Raw genomic sequence first — 15,648 nt, 5'->3', positions numbered from 1 at the left:
GTGAGTATCGCCAAGTTTAGGTAAGAGCTAACCAACATAACGTTAAGTCTTCACATTAACCTTAACGGACTTAAATGCTGTGCAACGTTATAATGCTTTATTTGCATATCATATGCATCATATAATAATTATTAATCTCATTACCCCTAACGGCCATTACAGTTACCCCCATTCTCTTTATGGGAGAAACGTGGTTTAACGTTGTAATTGTCCTTTGAAGATACATCGATAGGCCTAACGTGACCATGAGTTATGTTACGTTAGGCACTTAGAGCTTTGTGGATGTGGGCCTAAGTGTGCAGTATTATATATAATATCAAACCTATTCCCCCGCATGCCCGGGGCGAGTGGATTTGACCTCGTGGCGGTCAGCCAGTCACCCCTCCCCCAGTCAGTCACCCCCCCCCCCAGTCAGTCAGTCACCCCCCCAGTCAGTCAGTCACCCTCCCAGTCAGTCAGTCACCCCCCCAGTCAGTCAGTCACCCCCCCAGTCAGTCAGTCACCCCCCCAGTCAGTCAGTCACCCCCCCAGTCAGTCAGTCACCCCCCCAGTCAGTCAGTCTCCCCCCCAGTCAGTCAGTCACCCCCCCAGTCAGTCAGTCACCCCCCCAGTCAGTCAGTCACCCCCCCAGCCAGTCAGTCAACCCCCCCAGCCAGTCAGTCACCCCCCCAGCCTGTCAGTCACCCCCCCCAGCCAGTCAGTCACCGCCCAGCCAGTCAGTCACCCCCCAGCCAGTCAGTCACCCCTCCAGCCAGTCAATCACCCCCCCCCCAGCCAGTCAATCACCCCCCCAGTCTCTCTCTGTCTCCCCATATCTCTCTCTGTCTCCCCTCCCTCCTCTCTCTGTCTCTCTGTCTCCCCTCCCTCCTCTCTCTGTCTCCCCTCCCTCCTTTCTCTGTCTCTCTGTCTCCCCTCCCTCCTCTCTCTGTCTCTCTGTCTCCCCTCCCCTCTCTGTCTCCCCTCCCTCCTCTCTCTGTCTCCCCTCCCTCCTCTCTGTCTCCCCTCCCTCCTCTCTCTGTCTCCCCTCTCTCCTCTCTCTGTCTGTCTCCTCTCCCTGTCTGTCTCCCCTCTCTCCTCTTTCTGTCTGTCTCCCCTCCCTGTCTGTCTCCCTCCCCTCCTCTCTGTACCTGGATATCTTATTTACCCTGTATATCTTAACTGCCCTATACCTACACCGAAATAACCTATACTGCTTTCTTCCAGATCTGACTCTCAAGCTTCAGACGGAAGACATCGGAATCCCCCCTAACCCAGAAGACAGGTAGGGAACACCTCCCCTTCAACATATAACATTACAGGAATGAGGGTACCTGGACATTGAGGGACTGCGGATCAGGTAAGATCCCAGGTGGGATTGCTGCTTTAGATATTGTGAAGCGGGGGCATCCAGACACTGGATAAAGGGTGCAGGAAACTAGTCATTCACATCTGGCTTTTTTTGTAAATCCGACATTTACACACACACACACACACATAACCAGGACTAATTGTAGAATAATGTAATACAATAAATAAACTTATGTCAAAAACGAATGTTGTTCTTACTAGGAATTTATTCGCTTTATTTTTTGTTTGTTTTTTAAAGCAGGCCTTGGGGCGGGACTAGGGTGGGGTTGGGACAGGTCTAGGACGGGGTTGGGGCGGGACTAGGGCGGGGTTGGGACGGGATTAGGGCGTGATTGGGGGCGGGACTAGGGCAGGGTTGGAGGCGGGACCAGGGCAGGGTTGGGGGCGGGACTAGGTGGCGAGTAGATTTTTTTTGTTCGGCGAGTAGATTTTTGGGTGATTTGTCAACCACTGTATATATATATATATATACATATATAGATGTAGCCAAGTCCCCTTGGGCTAGTAATTCTCTGGCCGCTCTAGCACTGAATGTCCCAGTAAAGAGTGCGCAGTGTTGGGAACAAATCCTGCAGGGCCTGGTTGTATAGTTATATGTGTGTTACCTGATAAAGTTCAGGAGTAGCCTGGTATTACAAGGGGGGGAAAGGCTATGACTGATAGGATGCCGCTTACAAGCCACTCCCCTGGGAAGGTGGGTGTTTCCCTCTAGAGCAGTGATTCTCAACCAGAGTTGCTCGGAACCCTGGAGCTCCGTAGAGCTCCCACAGGGGTTCCGCCTAGCTGCCCACAGCAGTTTTCCTGGCTCTCCCCCTCCCCCCGGCTCTCCCCGGCACCCTGGCTCTCCCTCCCTCCGGCACCCCGGCTCTCCCTCCCCCCCTCCCCCTCGGCTCTCTATTGTTTCGGCGGGGGTCTTTTTAATATGTATTGGAGGGGACGGGTATTTTTATTATGTATTGCGGGGTGGAGTTTTTTGGTATGTATTTTGTGGGGGGGATTGAGTGAGTGGGGTAATTGACGGAAGGTAGGGGCGAGTGAGAGGAGAGGGGGGGAGTGAGTGAGGAAAAGAGGGAGTAAGACACAGGGGAGATAAATACATGCGAGGCAGGAGGGGGGGGAGAGTGAATAAGATGGAGGGGAGAGAGAAATACATGGGTAGAGGGTGGAAAATAGAGGGGGCTCGTGAGGTGTGAAATTAACCTAAGGCCGCACTTATAGTGCGACGCTGACGTCACGCTGCGGTCGCTGGAAAAATCAAATTGAAGTGACTTCCAGTGATTGCGACCAAGCCCTCGCGCCGTCCTGTCGCTCCTACTATAAGCGCCCGTTACAAAATACATTTGTTTTGAAACGACGTCGCCAGCACTATAAGCGCGGCCTAATATGTGTCAGCCAGATAGGGTTCCCCGAGATTTTTCAAAATACTTCAACGGTTCCTCCAAACAAAAAAGGTTGTGAATCACTACTCTAGAGGTGAGGGAGTTAGTTCTCTGCTGCCCTCCCTGCTATGAGGACACAGCCTAAGTCTCTCCTGGACAGGAGTGGGCTGAGGCCTTGCCCTGTTAGGGGGTAAGGTATGCTGAGCAGGGGTGCTCAGGGCCTCAAGCCCCGGGTAATGCCTTCAGGGAATCGAACCAGTAATATCTATGATGTACGCAATAAACCCCAGCTATACCCTCTCAGTTGTGATGTCTGGAGTGTGAACACCAAGAAGAGTTGCTTATGAGGTTCATACTGGATGCTCCAGGATCCTCCTGGGATTGAGGTAGTGCGCTGACCAATGAACCATCCCTGATAGCCTGTCCTGATGTCTCCCTATACCATACATTGTTAGAAAAGCACACTTATCAGTGTATACCCTTGGGTAATAAGTATAAAAGAAATAAGTCAAAACCAATGTGGCTAAATAAACAGGTAGGGGAGGAAATGGACAAGAAGAGGAAAGCGTTTAGATTCTTTAAGTCAGAAGGGACGGAGACATCGTATCAGAATTATAAGGAATGTAACAAAAATTGCAAAAGGGCAATCAAATTAGCAAAAATGGATAATGAAAAAAGGATTGCAATAGAAAGTAAGGTCAACCCTAAAAAGTTCTTTAAGTACCTTAATAACAAAAAAATGAGAAAAGAAAATATAGGACCCTTTCAGTGTGAGATGGGTAGGCAGATTATTGGGGATAAGGAAAAAGCTTAGGTATTAAACAAATTCTTTGCCTCTGTGTTTACCAGGGAAGAATCAAGTTCAATAGTAGTGCCGCAGGAGGAAGCCACAACCTCCATATTAATGAACAATTGGTTAACTGAGGAAGAAGTTCATAAGCAACTTGAAAAAATTAAAGTAAATAAGGCACCTGGCCATATATACATACACACATAAAATGGAAGAAGTTACTGGAACCGAGATAGGTATCATGAGAAAGGTCCTGGGTGGGGGACTGAAACATTAATCGCTGTTATAAATTTTGCTTTATATTTTTCCAAACCCTATGAGTTACTTCTTCCATTTTGGGACCATTCCTTCCAGCTGTGCACAGGGTGTTTATCATTATGTATATCAAGGGTGTCAAACATAAGGCCATGAGCCCGCGGGCCGCATTTTATCAGCCACACACTTTCGTCCAGCATGCACACTATGGCCGCCGCAACTGGGAGTGCCGGATTGGGTGGCAGCTTCTGGACGATGGCAAAGTGGCATCGCGGCACAGTTTGTCCTAGCCGGGAGGTGAGGGGACTGGAGGTGCGGGGAAGGGGTGGACCTGCTAGTGAGGGTATGTAATATTTTTTTTAGGGAAAATATTCTCTTAGGCTTCCTGTGAAATTAAAGTTAAAAAAAAGAGGAGGGGAAAGTGTAAAAGAGTGAGGGAGGAGTAAGACCGTGAGAGTAAGAGATTGGGTGGGGTGGAGAGAGAAGAGGGGGAGGTTCATAAAAAGAAAGGGGAAGAGGAGAATGTGGGGGAGAAACGGAGAGGAAGGGAGCATGATAGGGAGAAGGTGGTGAGGATGGGGATGTGTGGGAGAAGCTGGTGTGGAGTGAAGCGTGTGAAGGAGAAGCAGGTAGGAAAGAGGGGAGCATGTGGGGAGAAGCTGGCAAGTATGTAGGGGTAATCCAGGAATGGGGAGGGGGAAAAGGGAGGGGTAAGGGATGCTCCCGCATCAGCAGGTATAGGGTAAGTTTGTAATGGTGTGTCAAGCAAAATACCGGTGCAAAAGAGGAAAAGGTATAACTAAAGCAAAATGCACCTTGAATGCACTCGGATAAGCCAGTGATTGATAGTAATGAGTGTATTTAAAAACCTTTTAATCACAAGAGAAGGTTAAAAAATGGTTGTATAGAGGGGCATGGTATATGTAATCCAAGGCCAGCCCCTAATAGGCAAACCAACAGAATCGTCCTCACTCGTGAGGAGATATAGGTATAACAACACCTTAATGTGGAACTGTGTCGCTCAGATAATCCCCTTTACTATAATACCAGATTAGAAGGCCCATATGCCCTATGGAGATCCTTTTATCAATAATTCAATGAACCTAACATGGTGTAGGTCATTGAAGCTAAGTCTAGAAGGGTGATTAGCTTACACCGAATGGACAGATGGTATATATCTGGGTGATGTCCCTAGTCCACTTAAGCGGTGTGTACAAACAAATTAACGAAACATGGTGAAAACAATAACAACGCAACAAAGATGATCATCATAAAATGAATACTCAACCACCATGTACATGTAGTAGTGAGATGCGTAGCTGAATAGTGTGTGAGCTCTGCAAAGGGCAAGCACAAAGTGTGCTAACGGAGACGCCCTGAGGCACGGTTCAAGGACCGTATCCAGTTATAGCCTCTATATACTAATAGATGTTTAGTGCAGAGATCAAAATCACAAATAACCTCTCTAGAGTCCGGTATTTAACACTAATCAGGCCCAATAGTTATAAGTGGCTGATAGGTACACAGGGTAAGGAACAACCTGACTCATAAATCATATTGAGTCTCCCTCTGAGCAGGTAAATATAATATATACACAGCTAGGGCTGATAATGGTCAGTGAACAATACCCCTGGTTACACTTTGACGACCAATATTTAGAGGACATTAACACTTTAGCAGCATTAGAGGAGGAATCCCTTAGACCTGTGGGTGAAGGTCCCTTCACTACAATGAAACCCAAGTCTAAATTTACACCGGGACTAGAGACATGCCATAATGTTGCTACCTTTATTGGCCTAGTCACAGCAGACATTGAACATCTCCAACCGAGGCCCTCCCTCACTAATCTCAATAATCAGGAGAGATCATCTCTGCGGGAACTAAAACAGAACACCGCAATCACGATTAAACCCTCAGATAAAGGGGGGAACATCGTGGTACTAAACACCACTGATTATGTGAAAGAGAACTTGCGCTTACTATCCGACCGCGATTGTTATGCTATCTTGAAATCAGACCCCACCAACAACTATCTGAGTGACCTGAAACTTATTTTAGATTCAGGTATTCACACTAAGTCACTATCCAAACAAGAAAGTATGGCGCTCCTTAATAAGTACCCAAGGATGGCCACTTTCTATTCCCTCCCCAAGATACATAAAAACTTAACAGCACCACCCGGACGCCCCATTGTCTCAGGTATTTCAAACCTCACTGAGCAATGTAGCGTCTATGTCGATAGGGTACTTCGTCCCTTTGTGGTCACATTGCCCTCATACCTAAGGGACACAAAGGACGCCCTTAATCAACCATTTTTTAACCTTCTCTTGTGATTAAAAGGTTTTTAAATACACTCATTACTATCAATCACTGGCTTATCCGAGTGCATTCAAGGAGGAACTTTTTCCTTTTTTTTTGCTTTAAGTATGTAGGGGAGAAGCTGGTAAGCAGGGGAGCATGTGAGGGAGAAGCTGGTGAAGAGGAGCCTGTGGGAGAGAAGCTGGTGAAGAGGAGCATGTGGAAGAGAAGCTGGTGAGGAGGGGAGCATGTGAGGGAGAAGCTGGTGAAGAGGAGCATGTGGGAGAGAAGCTGGTGAAGAGGAGCATGTGGAAGAGAAGCTGGTGAGGATGTGAGCATGTGGGGGAGAAGCTGGTGAGGAGGTAAGCATGTGGAGGAGAAGATGGTGAGGAGGAGCATGCATGGGAGAAGCTAGTGAGATGGGGAGCATGTGGCGGAGAAGCTGCTGCATTTTGATAACTTATTGTACGTATGGCCAAAATTAAATCTGATCAGGCCCATCATACAGTATGAAGTGAGTTTGACACCCCTGCTGTATATTATCAGAGTGCTGTTTTTCCAGTATATATATATATATATATATATATATATATATATATATATATATATATCAATATCTATATATACATATGTAGAGGTATCAGTACCGTGTTAGCCGAGCTTCAATAATCAAAAAAACAAATAGACGATACCGTTCTGTCGCTAACGAAATGCTTTTATTTGTGCGAGCTTTCGAGATACACTGATCTCTTCTTCCGGCGATGTTACAATGAATGAAGCAAGCAAAGGGTATACTTAAAAACAGTGTCTCTTGGAATGTTATCTGTGCTTGTCTCCCCCCCCCCCCTGTGTGGATGTGATGTATGGCTGGAGGTGTTAAATGGTTCCTGAAAGTTAGTGATGTAAGAGTGTGTGTGTGTATCTGTGTGAATTTAAATGAATGGAGAGCCCACAGTGTATACAGTGCTTTACAAAAGGTGTGTGTGGAGTGGGAGTTAATATAAATGGTGTGGGTAGGTGTGGAAATGTGAGAGATTGTAGCAAAACTAAAAGTGTGCGTAGATACTATGTGGTCCCTATTGGTGTAAGGGATGGAAAAACAAGGAGTATATGTATGTGTAAGAGACAGCTGTGTGTGCATACATATAGCACAGTATGTACAGACATGGCCTTTAGCGCTCATGGGAAGAGAGTTCACTTGTGTCAGTAATGACTCATAAAATTTCGATCTCTGTTTAGGCCACCGCTAAGTGTCCCGAACAGTTGCATAAATTTGTATTCATGCAACCGCCTCTCTTTCGGTGTTTTAAGATTACCTTTGAGTATGGCAACCCTCAGATCGTTCATCTTATGGCCAGAGTCAGAGAAATGTTCGCCGACAGGACTGTCTCTTCTTCCGCGTGTGATGCTATGGCGTTGCAGGTTTATTCTCTTGTTTAGCCCCTGCCCCGTCTCTTCCACACACGGGGGGGGGGGGGGGGAGAGACAAGCACAGATAACATTCCAAGAGACACTGTTTTTAAGTTTTAATGCTTGCTTCATTCATTGTAACATCGCCGGAAGAAGAGATCAGTGTATCTCGAAAGCTCACACAAATAAAAGCATTTCGTTAGTGACAGAACGGTATCGTCTATTTATTTTTATATATATATATATATATATATATATATATATATATATATACACATATATATATATATATATACACATATATATATATATATATATATATATATATATATATATATATATATATATATATAGTACGTTACCATCCAGCAGGGCAGCAGAACAGCAAAGAAAGGCAGCACTCAGAGATAAGTGTACAAAGAATTGTATTGTAACAGACTCAAAAATCCGAAATTTCGATGCCACAGAGGGATCTTCTTCCTGGGGTGTATGAGTGCATCCACATAATCGTCAGTGCAGCTGCAAATTTTGCGGTACAGGTATCTTCCATCAGATGCTTCAGGTTTCCAACAGTGCTTGAAATATGTTGCATGTTTTAATAACAGAGCACAAGGAACAACTATGGTTGGGAAGCCTATAACTCTGCTTTTCAAAACGTCTAATAGGTTTAACAAGTACATTCCATAATGGTTGCTTTCAAGTACTTTCTCTACATTTTTTTATTTTTTTATTTTTCATTGAATATTTATTTAGAAGTAAATAAAATGTTAAAAAGTGATTGGTTATTAATAAATAAATAAAACGAAACGTTCGCATTATTATGGAAATAAGTCCACTTAATAACGTGATGACATAGATATTTTAGTTTTACGATTACAGGATAAACTAATTAAGGGTATTTGTACGCAAGAAACCAATTCAATGAGAGATTGGAAGCCAAGGCTGATTGGGCCTGTCTGTGTTTTTCTCAATACATCTTGACACTTTATTATGTTGTTTGAAACCAATTTAATATTGCCTTAAAAGAAAAAGAGTCGTACAGTATACAATAGATCAGTGTTTTTCAACCAGGGTTCCTAGAAACCCTTGGGTTCCCCGGGTATTCTAGAAGGATTCCCTGCAATTTTCTGGTCATTTGAAAATTGTATCAAATACAGAAGAATGTACAATGCATCTGATCACAGACGCGCTATTAGAGATGGTTGGGGTTCCTTAACCAAAAAAAGGTTGGAAACCACTGCATGTGTTTCAATGTACACGTTCAGTATGAAAATCATTGCCATGCAGTGCTGATGTAAAGCTAGAATTGTGTTTCTGATAAAGATAAGTGCCAGCACTTGTGGTGGAAGAGCTGTAGTAACAAAGGAGGTGGGGTAGGGGGGTGTTGGTGGTACGATACCTTTGTTGGACTAACAAGTAGTTTATATGTTACAAGCCTTCTAACCTCTCAAGGCCTCTCCCTCATTTGTTATGTTACTACATGGAAGAAAGCACCAACACAGCTACCCACCCTTCTTTGCCTACTGTGGAAGAGCTGTGAGGTTATTTCTGTGAAACCTGTTTAATTATCTCTGGGGTATAACTTCACCTCTCTTTTACTCTCTCCAGTTGCACCCTTTTTTCTTTATCGCTTAAGTATTTTCACTCAGCTATGTACTTATGTGATATGTTATGTGTGAAAGCTATATATCTGTGCCAGCCACAGAGCGGTGCCGTGTATTACTGCTCGTCATGCCACTGTCCCACGACTCCAGTATTTAGCAGAAACTGTCACGAGTTCTGTCTTACAGTGATACTTTCAGGATGCATGGCAGCCTAAGGTCTGTGGGAATATAAACAAGATATTCTTAGTGCCCAATGTTTTTAACCTTCAAATTGCTGCAAGATAGAAGTTTGGTTTTCTTTGTCCCTGTGAGACCTAATTTGGCCATTAAAAAGAAACAAAATATACATTTTGCTATAATACGATACATAATTAATATTTGTGAGTCTACTTCATCAAGAAAAGATGAGTCTGTTCACAGAGGTCAAACTAACGTTTTCGTTCTAAATGATATATCCTTTTATCAGTTCATAGTGCGAGCCCTGAATGTGTTTTCTTGCAGGTATCTCCAATTATCTGCTAAAATTAAAGTGAGGCACAGAAGCACTGTGAAAACTCATATTTCTATAAAAATTCCATATGCTTTTTTGTTGCATCATTTATTGTGCCTAATACATATTTTCTGGTTAAACGGAAATCTATATTGGAGGGACCAATATAATGATTCTGGAAAATGATGTACGTTGCTTGGAACAAAATGTAAGGTGCTAAGGGGCAGATCCTCAGTAGTCTGTTAAATACTTAACGACGAGGGATCTTCAAAGCTCAGCAACGATGCGCTACAGTAAGTGCTCTTTTCAGCCGTAACGAGCCCTTCCGTAACTATAACGGACCTTAGTGCTAATAATTTACAAAGGGGCCACTAATAGGTTAGGTTTTCAGGATATCCCTGCTTCAGCACAGCTCGCGCAATCACCCTGTATGCGGCCTACAGGTGGTGTTACTCACATGCAGTCCCCGAAATAGGTCTTTTACAGGGTCTGGATAAGTGCAAGACCATAGTTATGCATGATTTAACCATCATATTGTTATTTACCGGGTTCTTTTTCTCTTTTTTTTTTTTTTTTACTTTAATTAACCAACAATCAAGGTCTGTCCAAATTAACGGACTTATGAGGATCTACCCCTAAGTGTGCAAGAACCCTGCCATGCAATCTATAATTGCCACCCAAACTGTTACTGGCCAGTGGGAGTGAAACTGGAGAAAGGGACCTTGATACATTGATACAAAGTGAGTCAATATGACCCTTTTTGCACTTGTTGGACACAAAATGTGCAGCTCAAGACACTTTAAAGAAGCAGTTCCCCTTAAATTGATATATATATTTTTCAAATCTTACTTAAATCTAGGGGTTCCCTGGAGCCCACACATGGTTTCTTGACATCTTGGGACACCCCAGTTCAAGAAATATTTGCAGTTTTTGTGTGCTAATTTTGACAAATCTTTAACAATAAAATAGCCTGTATGTCTGCCTGTCAGAGACATAGCTCCAAGACCATGAAACCTAGAGACCTAAAGCTTTTACACAAGGGACTCTAGGGGTTATTTTTTTTATTTTGGGACAGTCTTTTTCCCCCCTCCTGTTATGAACTGCTCCGACTCTGATTGGTTGTGCCCTCTCCATGTGGCCGGTGATTGGTCGGTTTGTCGGCGTGAGGCATCTGATTGGTCTTTACTTTGCAGAGTACAGTATGTGATTGGTCGCCGCTCTGAGCTGGCTGCCTTCTGTATTTTCATTAGTGGGAGAGCATAGGCCGCGGGGGTGGATGTGTAAGAGAGGGAGGGGGAAAGGTGGGGTGTAAGATAGGGAGGGGGGAGTGAGAGAGGGGGAGGAAGAGTGTAAGGGGTGGTGAGAGACAAAGGGGGGAGAGAAATACATGGGGGACGGAGAGAAAGAGAGGGGTAGTGTGAAAGGTGGGTGTGTAAGAGAGGAAGGTCACTAATGGGGTGTGAGTGTCACTGAGGGGGAAGGTCACTGAGGGAGTGTGTCAGTGAAGAGAGTGGACATCAGTATAATTTCAAGTGGGAGTCTCTGACTGGGGTTTGGGGGAGCAGCCTGTCTCACTGGACGGTGGAATTACTGATTAGGTTAAAGAGGGTGCCATTATCGACTGATTCACAATTTCAAGTCTGCAATGGAAAAGAAGACTCCAGAGTACTGCAACCCGTGCTAACATGCCCGCGGGGGTTCACCAATAGAAAGTCCTATTGCACTCTGGGCCGAGCCCTGACACTGCCATGTTGTGCCGGAGCAGGGGCACCTGGATGTCCCCGGATGTTAGAGAACCACCGAGCCAGCCGCTCCTCCGCCCCCAGGCAAGATAAAATAAAGAATAGCAGCGCGGCGCACGCACAGATTTCTGCTTTGCACAGTGACACTTTCCTTACTTTTCATGCGCACAGACATTTCCTTTCTCAGTTTTCATAAATCTAATCACAAAACCCCATACAAAGTCTAAGAACAAAAAGCAGCACGCCGAAAATGTCTCTGCACTAAAAGTGTGCTCCCCTCTGTGTTTTCCGCGACATTTTGGGGAGGAACATTTAAATGCTATTTTTTTTTTTAACCCTTTTCAAAAAACGGAAAACATCAAAAATGTACCTTTTTCCGCCGCTGGCCGCTGTTTGTGATTTTATCTGGAGTGACGCCGAGGTCTGCTAATACTTTTGCTATTCCCCGGGAATCCACTCCACAGTTTGGGGCTACGTTCGATTCACAGCGTCTATGTACATTCATTTTACACACTGGAAAAGCCAATTGGAGAGAGGAGCACAGGAAGTGTTAATAGAAACAAGGGACATTTCAGATTTTTGTGTTATTCTCCATTCAGTTTCCACTTCTGAAACTGAGTGAATGACAGTGATTTCAGTCATTTTATGCTACCCTGTAGCAACGAAACATTGACAATGCTCTTTAGAAAGATGGAAAAAAAAAAAACATTTGTTTTACCATGTCCTTCTTCATCGGGATACTCTCATTACAGATAGTATTTCACACAGCCATTAGGGAACTATTACAACAAATGTTTGAATTGAATTGTAAATAATAAGTGATATAGTATTCTTAGCGATAGTAAAAAAAAGCTTATCCTGCAGTGCCCTCTAGTGGAATAATATGCAGATAATGCTTCATTTGTGCAGTTTCCATAAGCAGACACAGGTAATAAATACATTATGGAGCTTATACTAAAAGCTCTGAATTTGTCATTGCCAAATCACATGGTGTGGCATGTTCACAAGAAGCGGAATGCATTGTGTGAAAAAACGGTATTGTATATTGCAAATCACATTTTCTAAACCGCTTCTATAAAAAGTGACAAACCACCCAATTCGTACTGGCTTTAAGGGCGAAATGACCTGATTGGTGCTGATTCTCCCCAGAGCCTGAAATTGGGCTTTTGCGAGGTGATGGAGGAGGCGGTGGACTTCCTAACTTAATAGTATCTCCAGTTTAATATATATATATATACAGTGTTCGACAAACCTATACATTTGCACGCCCCGGGCGAGTGGATTTAACATCGTGGAGCTGTGTGTGTGTGTGTGCGTGCGTGCGTGCGTGCGTATATATATATATATGTCTCCTCAAACTTCCCTCCAAATAAATTAGGGAGAGATGTCTGTGCTGATAAAGGAACATACCTGAGGTACCCTGGGAGATATGCTAATGTCTATACAAAGTATATTTAAATGAGTCACATCCTAAAATATATCCATAAGACCAATCAGTCTACGGGGCCCTTGTGATTAAGGGTGTACTCTTGTCAAACACAACAATCCCTGCTATTCAGGGCAGCAGTTCTAGCACTGAACTAAACCAGATGCTGGCAAATTCTGATAGCATACTCACAGAATACTTTTGAGCTCTATTAACTCACACCTGTAGCCCCTCCCCCTAGCTTACTTTAAAGCAGCAAAACATATGAAATCTTATGGTTTTTATTTAAAATATCTTCTGTAGTATTAGATACTGTAATAGTTACTATTTTTTTTTTTAAATCAACTCTTAATCCCATTTTTAACCAGTTTTAAAGCATCCTTTGATTTCTGTAGCAGATTTGAGCACACCTCCCAAGCAGGGTTGCCAATGTTCCCAGCAGTTAGAGCTGTAAACTGTAAAAACAGATAATGTTACCATAGTAATATAAGGATACATTGATTTAACCTGAAAGGCGGCCATTATGTTAGACACAATCAGAATTTTTACAGATTTATAACAGGAACAGCAAACGAGTACCAGCTTAGATAAGAACGTAGAATTATACATTGTCACATGCTTTACATATAAAAATAAGGGGGAAAAGAGAGAGAAAAGGGGAATGTAGTATTGTTGCTTTAAAAACAGAACATTTTCACTTTCTGGTTGCCAGTTCAATGTTCCTTGGGCAAATAAATGAGCACACCTGAGATACCTGAGATACCTGAGATACCTGAGACATGTGACAGTGGAGGTTCCCAGCACCTGGTTTAGTTCAGTGCTGGAGCTGCTGCCCTGAATAGCAGAGGTTGTGGATTCTGATCCTGTTGGGTCTTACACTAGTGTCCCCTCCATCACAAGGGCCCTTAGACTGATTGGATATATTTTAGGATGTGTGACTCATTTAAATATACTTTGTATATACATTAGCATATCTCCCAGGGTACCCCAGGTATGTTATTTTTTCAGCACAGACATCTCCCCTTCCCTCCTCACAAAAGCCCTATTTGAGGCTTTGGAGGGAACTCGCAATTCTTATCTCACCTGCTTTGAGGTAGTGAGAACAAAAATGGGAGTTGTTTAGAAGCGATTTAGCCTTTTGCACTTTTCAAAGGTTCTAGAATACAGTGCACTTTAGAAGTGATTTGTCACAATGTGCAGCTATAGCAAATAGATGTGCATTTAATAAATCTAATCTCTATGCTCATCCACAGGTTTGAGCACAAACTGACTTTAAGAATATAGTTTATCGAATATATTGATTCTCTTTTATTATTCAAAGGATTATAAGTTGTATGATGTTTATTTAAAGCGCTAAAACGTTCATTTCAAATGTAACATTATACTGTATAAGAAATTGGAAATTGACAGTATAGGGAACTGACTGCCTTGAAATACTACAGATAGTTCAAACCAGTACTGTGTGCTTTAAGCCACTGCTTCCTGACTGATTTCCTGTTTCTATTCTAAGGCACTGAAGAGTACCCCCATTGTATAAGTACTGCAAGGTGCAGGCTTTGCGTGAATGCCTATTTATAGCCAGTCAGCATTCCCATCTGCTTTTTTTTAATAGATTCTCCCTCACAGAAATGTTGCTGTAGGTTTTTGAATCCTAACCTGAGTTTGGTGTTCACCTGTGGGCTTTTACGGTGGCTTCTATGTGTTTAACTTACACCTCTCCAGTGATGTCAGGGGCGGCTTTGCAATGCTAGGACAAATGGCATTAATCAGACCTTATGTCTGATCAATATTCTTGCTCTGGTGATGATGTCATATGTAGTTTGAGATCCAAGTACCGTAAATTAGGGCGCTCTTGTCCCAATTGTAAACAGGAAAGCACTGGCTAAACAAAATTGTCAACAGAGTTCAAAGATAATTGACATTTGGGCACCACAGCAGGTAGAACTTCGGCAATGGAAATACGTTACAAGTAAAGGGATATAATACAATGGTATTATAAGTAATGTCTCAATGAATTCTTGATAGGTAGGACATTAGAAAAACCACGACGCTGTGTTTTTTCTCTTACCTTTGCATTGTAAACCCTGTCTCATGAGGCCCCACAGTAAGGAACCACAATGGTCACAAAAAGTGGGAACTTTGTAGTTATGGATGCTGAATTTGTGCGGCATGTTGACACTGAAACGCTGGGAACCGACCTATCAGAAAATCACATGCTAGGTTACTGAAGAAACATTTGACCTTATTTCATGTAAAACAGCTACAATTAAAGTATGTTGGCTAATGTTTGGTATGGAAACAAGTTTCTTTTGGGGAGTTAAGATAATGTCACCACACCTGCCGGGTGTCCCCCACTCGGGATGAATCTCACAGAATGGTAACATTCTGACTCATTTCGAGTTTTCCCAGAATCTTCAGTGGAATCTCATTCAAGACTCCGATCTTCTACTAGCAATTAGACAATTGTCGGGCTAGATCTTTCAAAATGTCAGTCATTTTGAATCATTGACTTTGTCAACAGTGTGTCACCGTGTACAGTTTCTAAATTACATAATTTAACCTCCTAGCTACATAACTGTGACTAGTCTTAACATAAACTATCACATCTATCTATCATTTTACAGCAATCCAATAAGACATCTCACACCCTCAAAATACTTCAGTAGTCCTGCAATTCAAGGGTATAGCCTGCCCTGCTACACTAGGGCATTACAGAGTAATGTTACTGTGGCAGAAAAGATATTACAAAGGAGGCATGGGTGTGTCAACAGAAAGATGGTTTCCAACCCAGGCATAGTTATTTATCTAAATATTTACCTCATCGTGAGTTTCCTGTTTCTTTAGACCAGCACACTTCGTTATTATAAGCTCGTGGCATCTCTTGTGAACTACGCAAGTGCAAACTGT

The 15,648-nt window shown here is 43.2% G+C and overlaps 1 protein-coding gene across 1 annotated transcript in view; it reads right to left on the bottom strand.

The window, feature by feature from the left end:
- PRKCE (protein kinase C epsilon) overlaps nucleotides 1–15,648 on the bottom strand; it is a 518,187-nt gene that overhangs the window by 187,611 nt on the left and 314,928 nt on the right. The window contains exons 5-7 of the mRNA XM_075595803.1: nucleotides 15,559–15,644; nucleotides 14,810–14,939; nucleotides 11,686–11,828 (exon numbers count right to left, since the gene is read on the bottom strand). Coding sequence (XP_075451918.1) covers nucleotides 11,686–11,828; nucleotides 14,810–14,939; nucleotides 15,559–15,644 — 359 coding nt within the window. The remainder of the gene's footprint in view (nucleotides 1–11,685; nucleotides 11,829–14,809; nucleotides 14,940–15,558; nucleotides 15,645–15,648) is intronic.

Source organism: Ascaphus truei, chromosome 4, assembly GCF_040206685.1.
Source record: "Ascaphus truei isolate aAscTru1 chromosome 4, aAscTru1.hap1, whole genome shotgun sequence".
NCBI lineage: Eukaryota > Metazoa > Chordata > Amphibia > Anura > Ascaphidae > Ascaphus > Ascaphus truei.
Note: the sequence above shows the minus strand (reverse complement) of the source record. Positions and strands in the feature narration are given on the sequence as shown.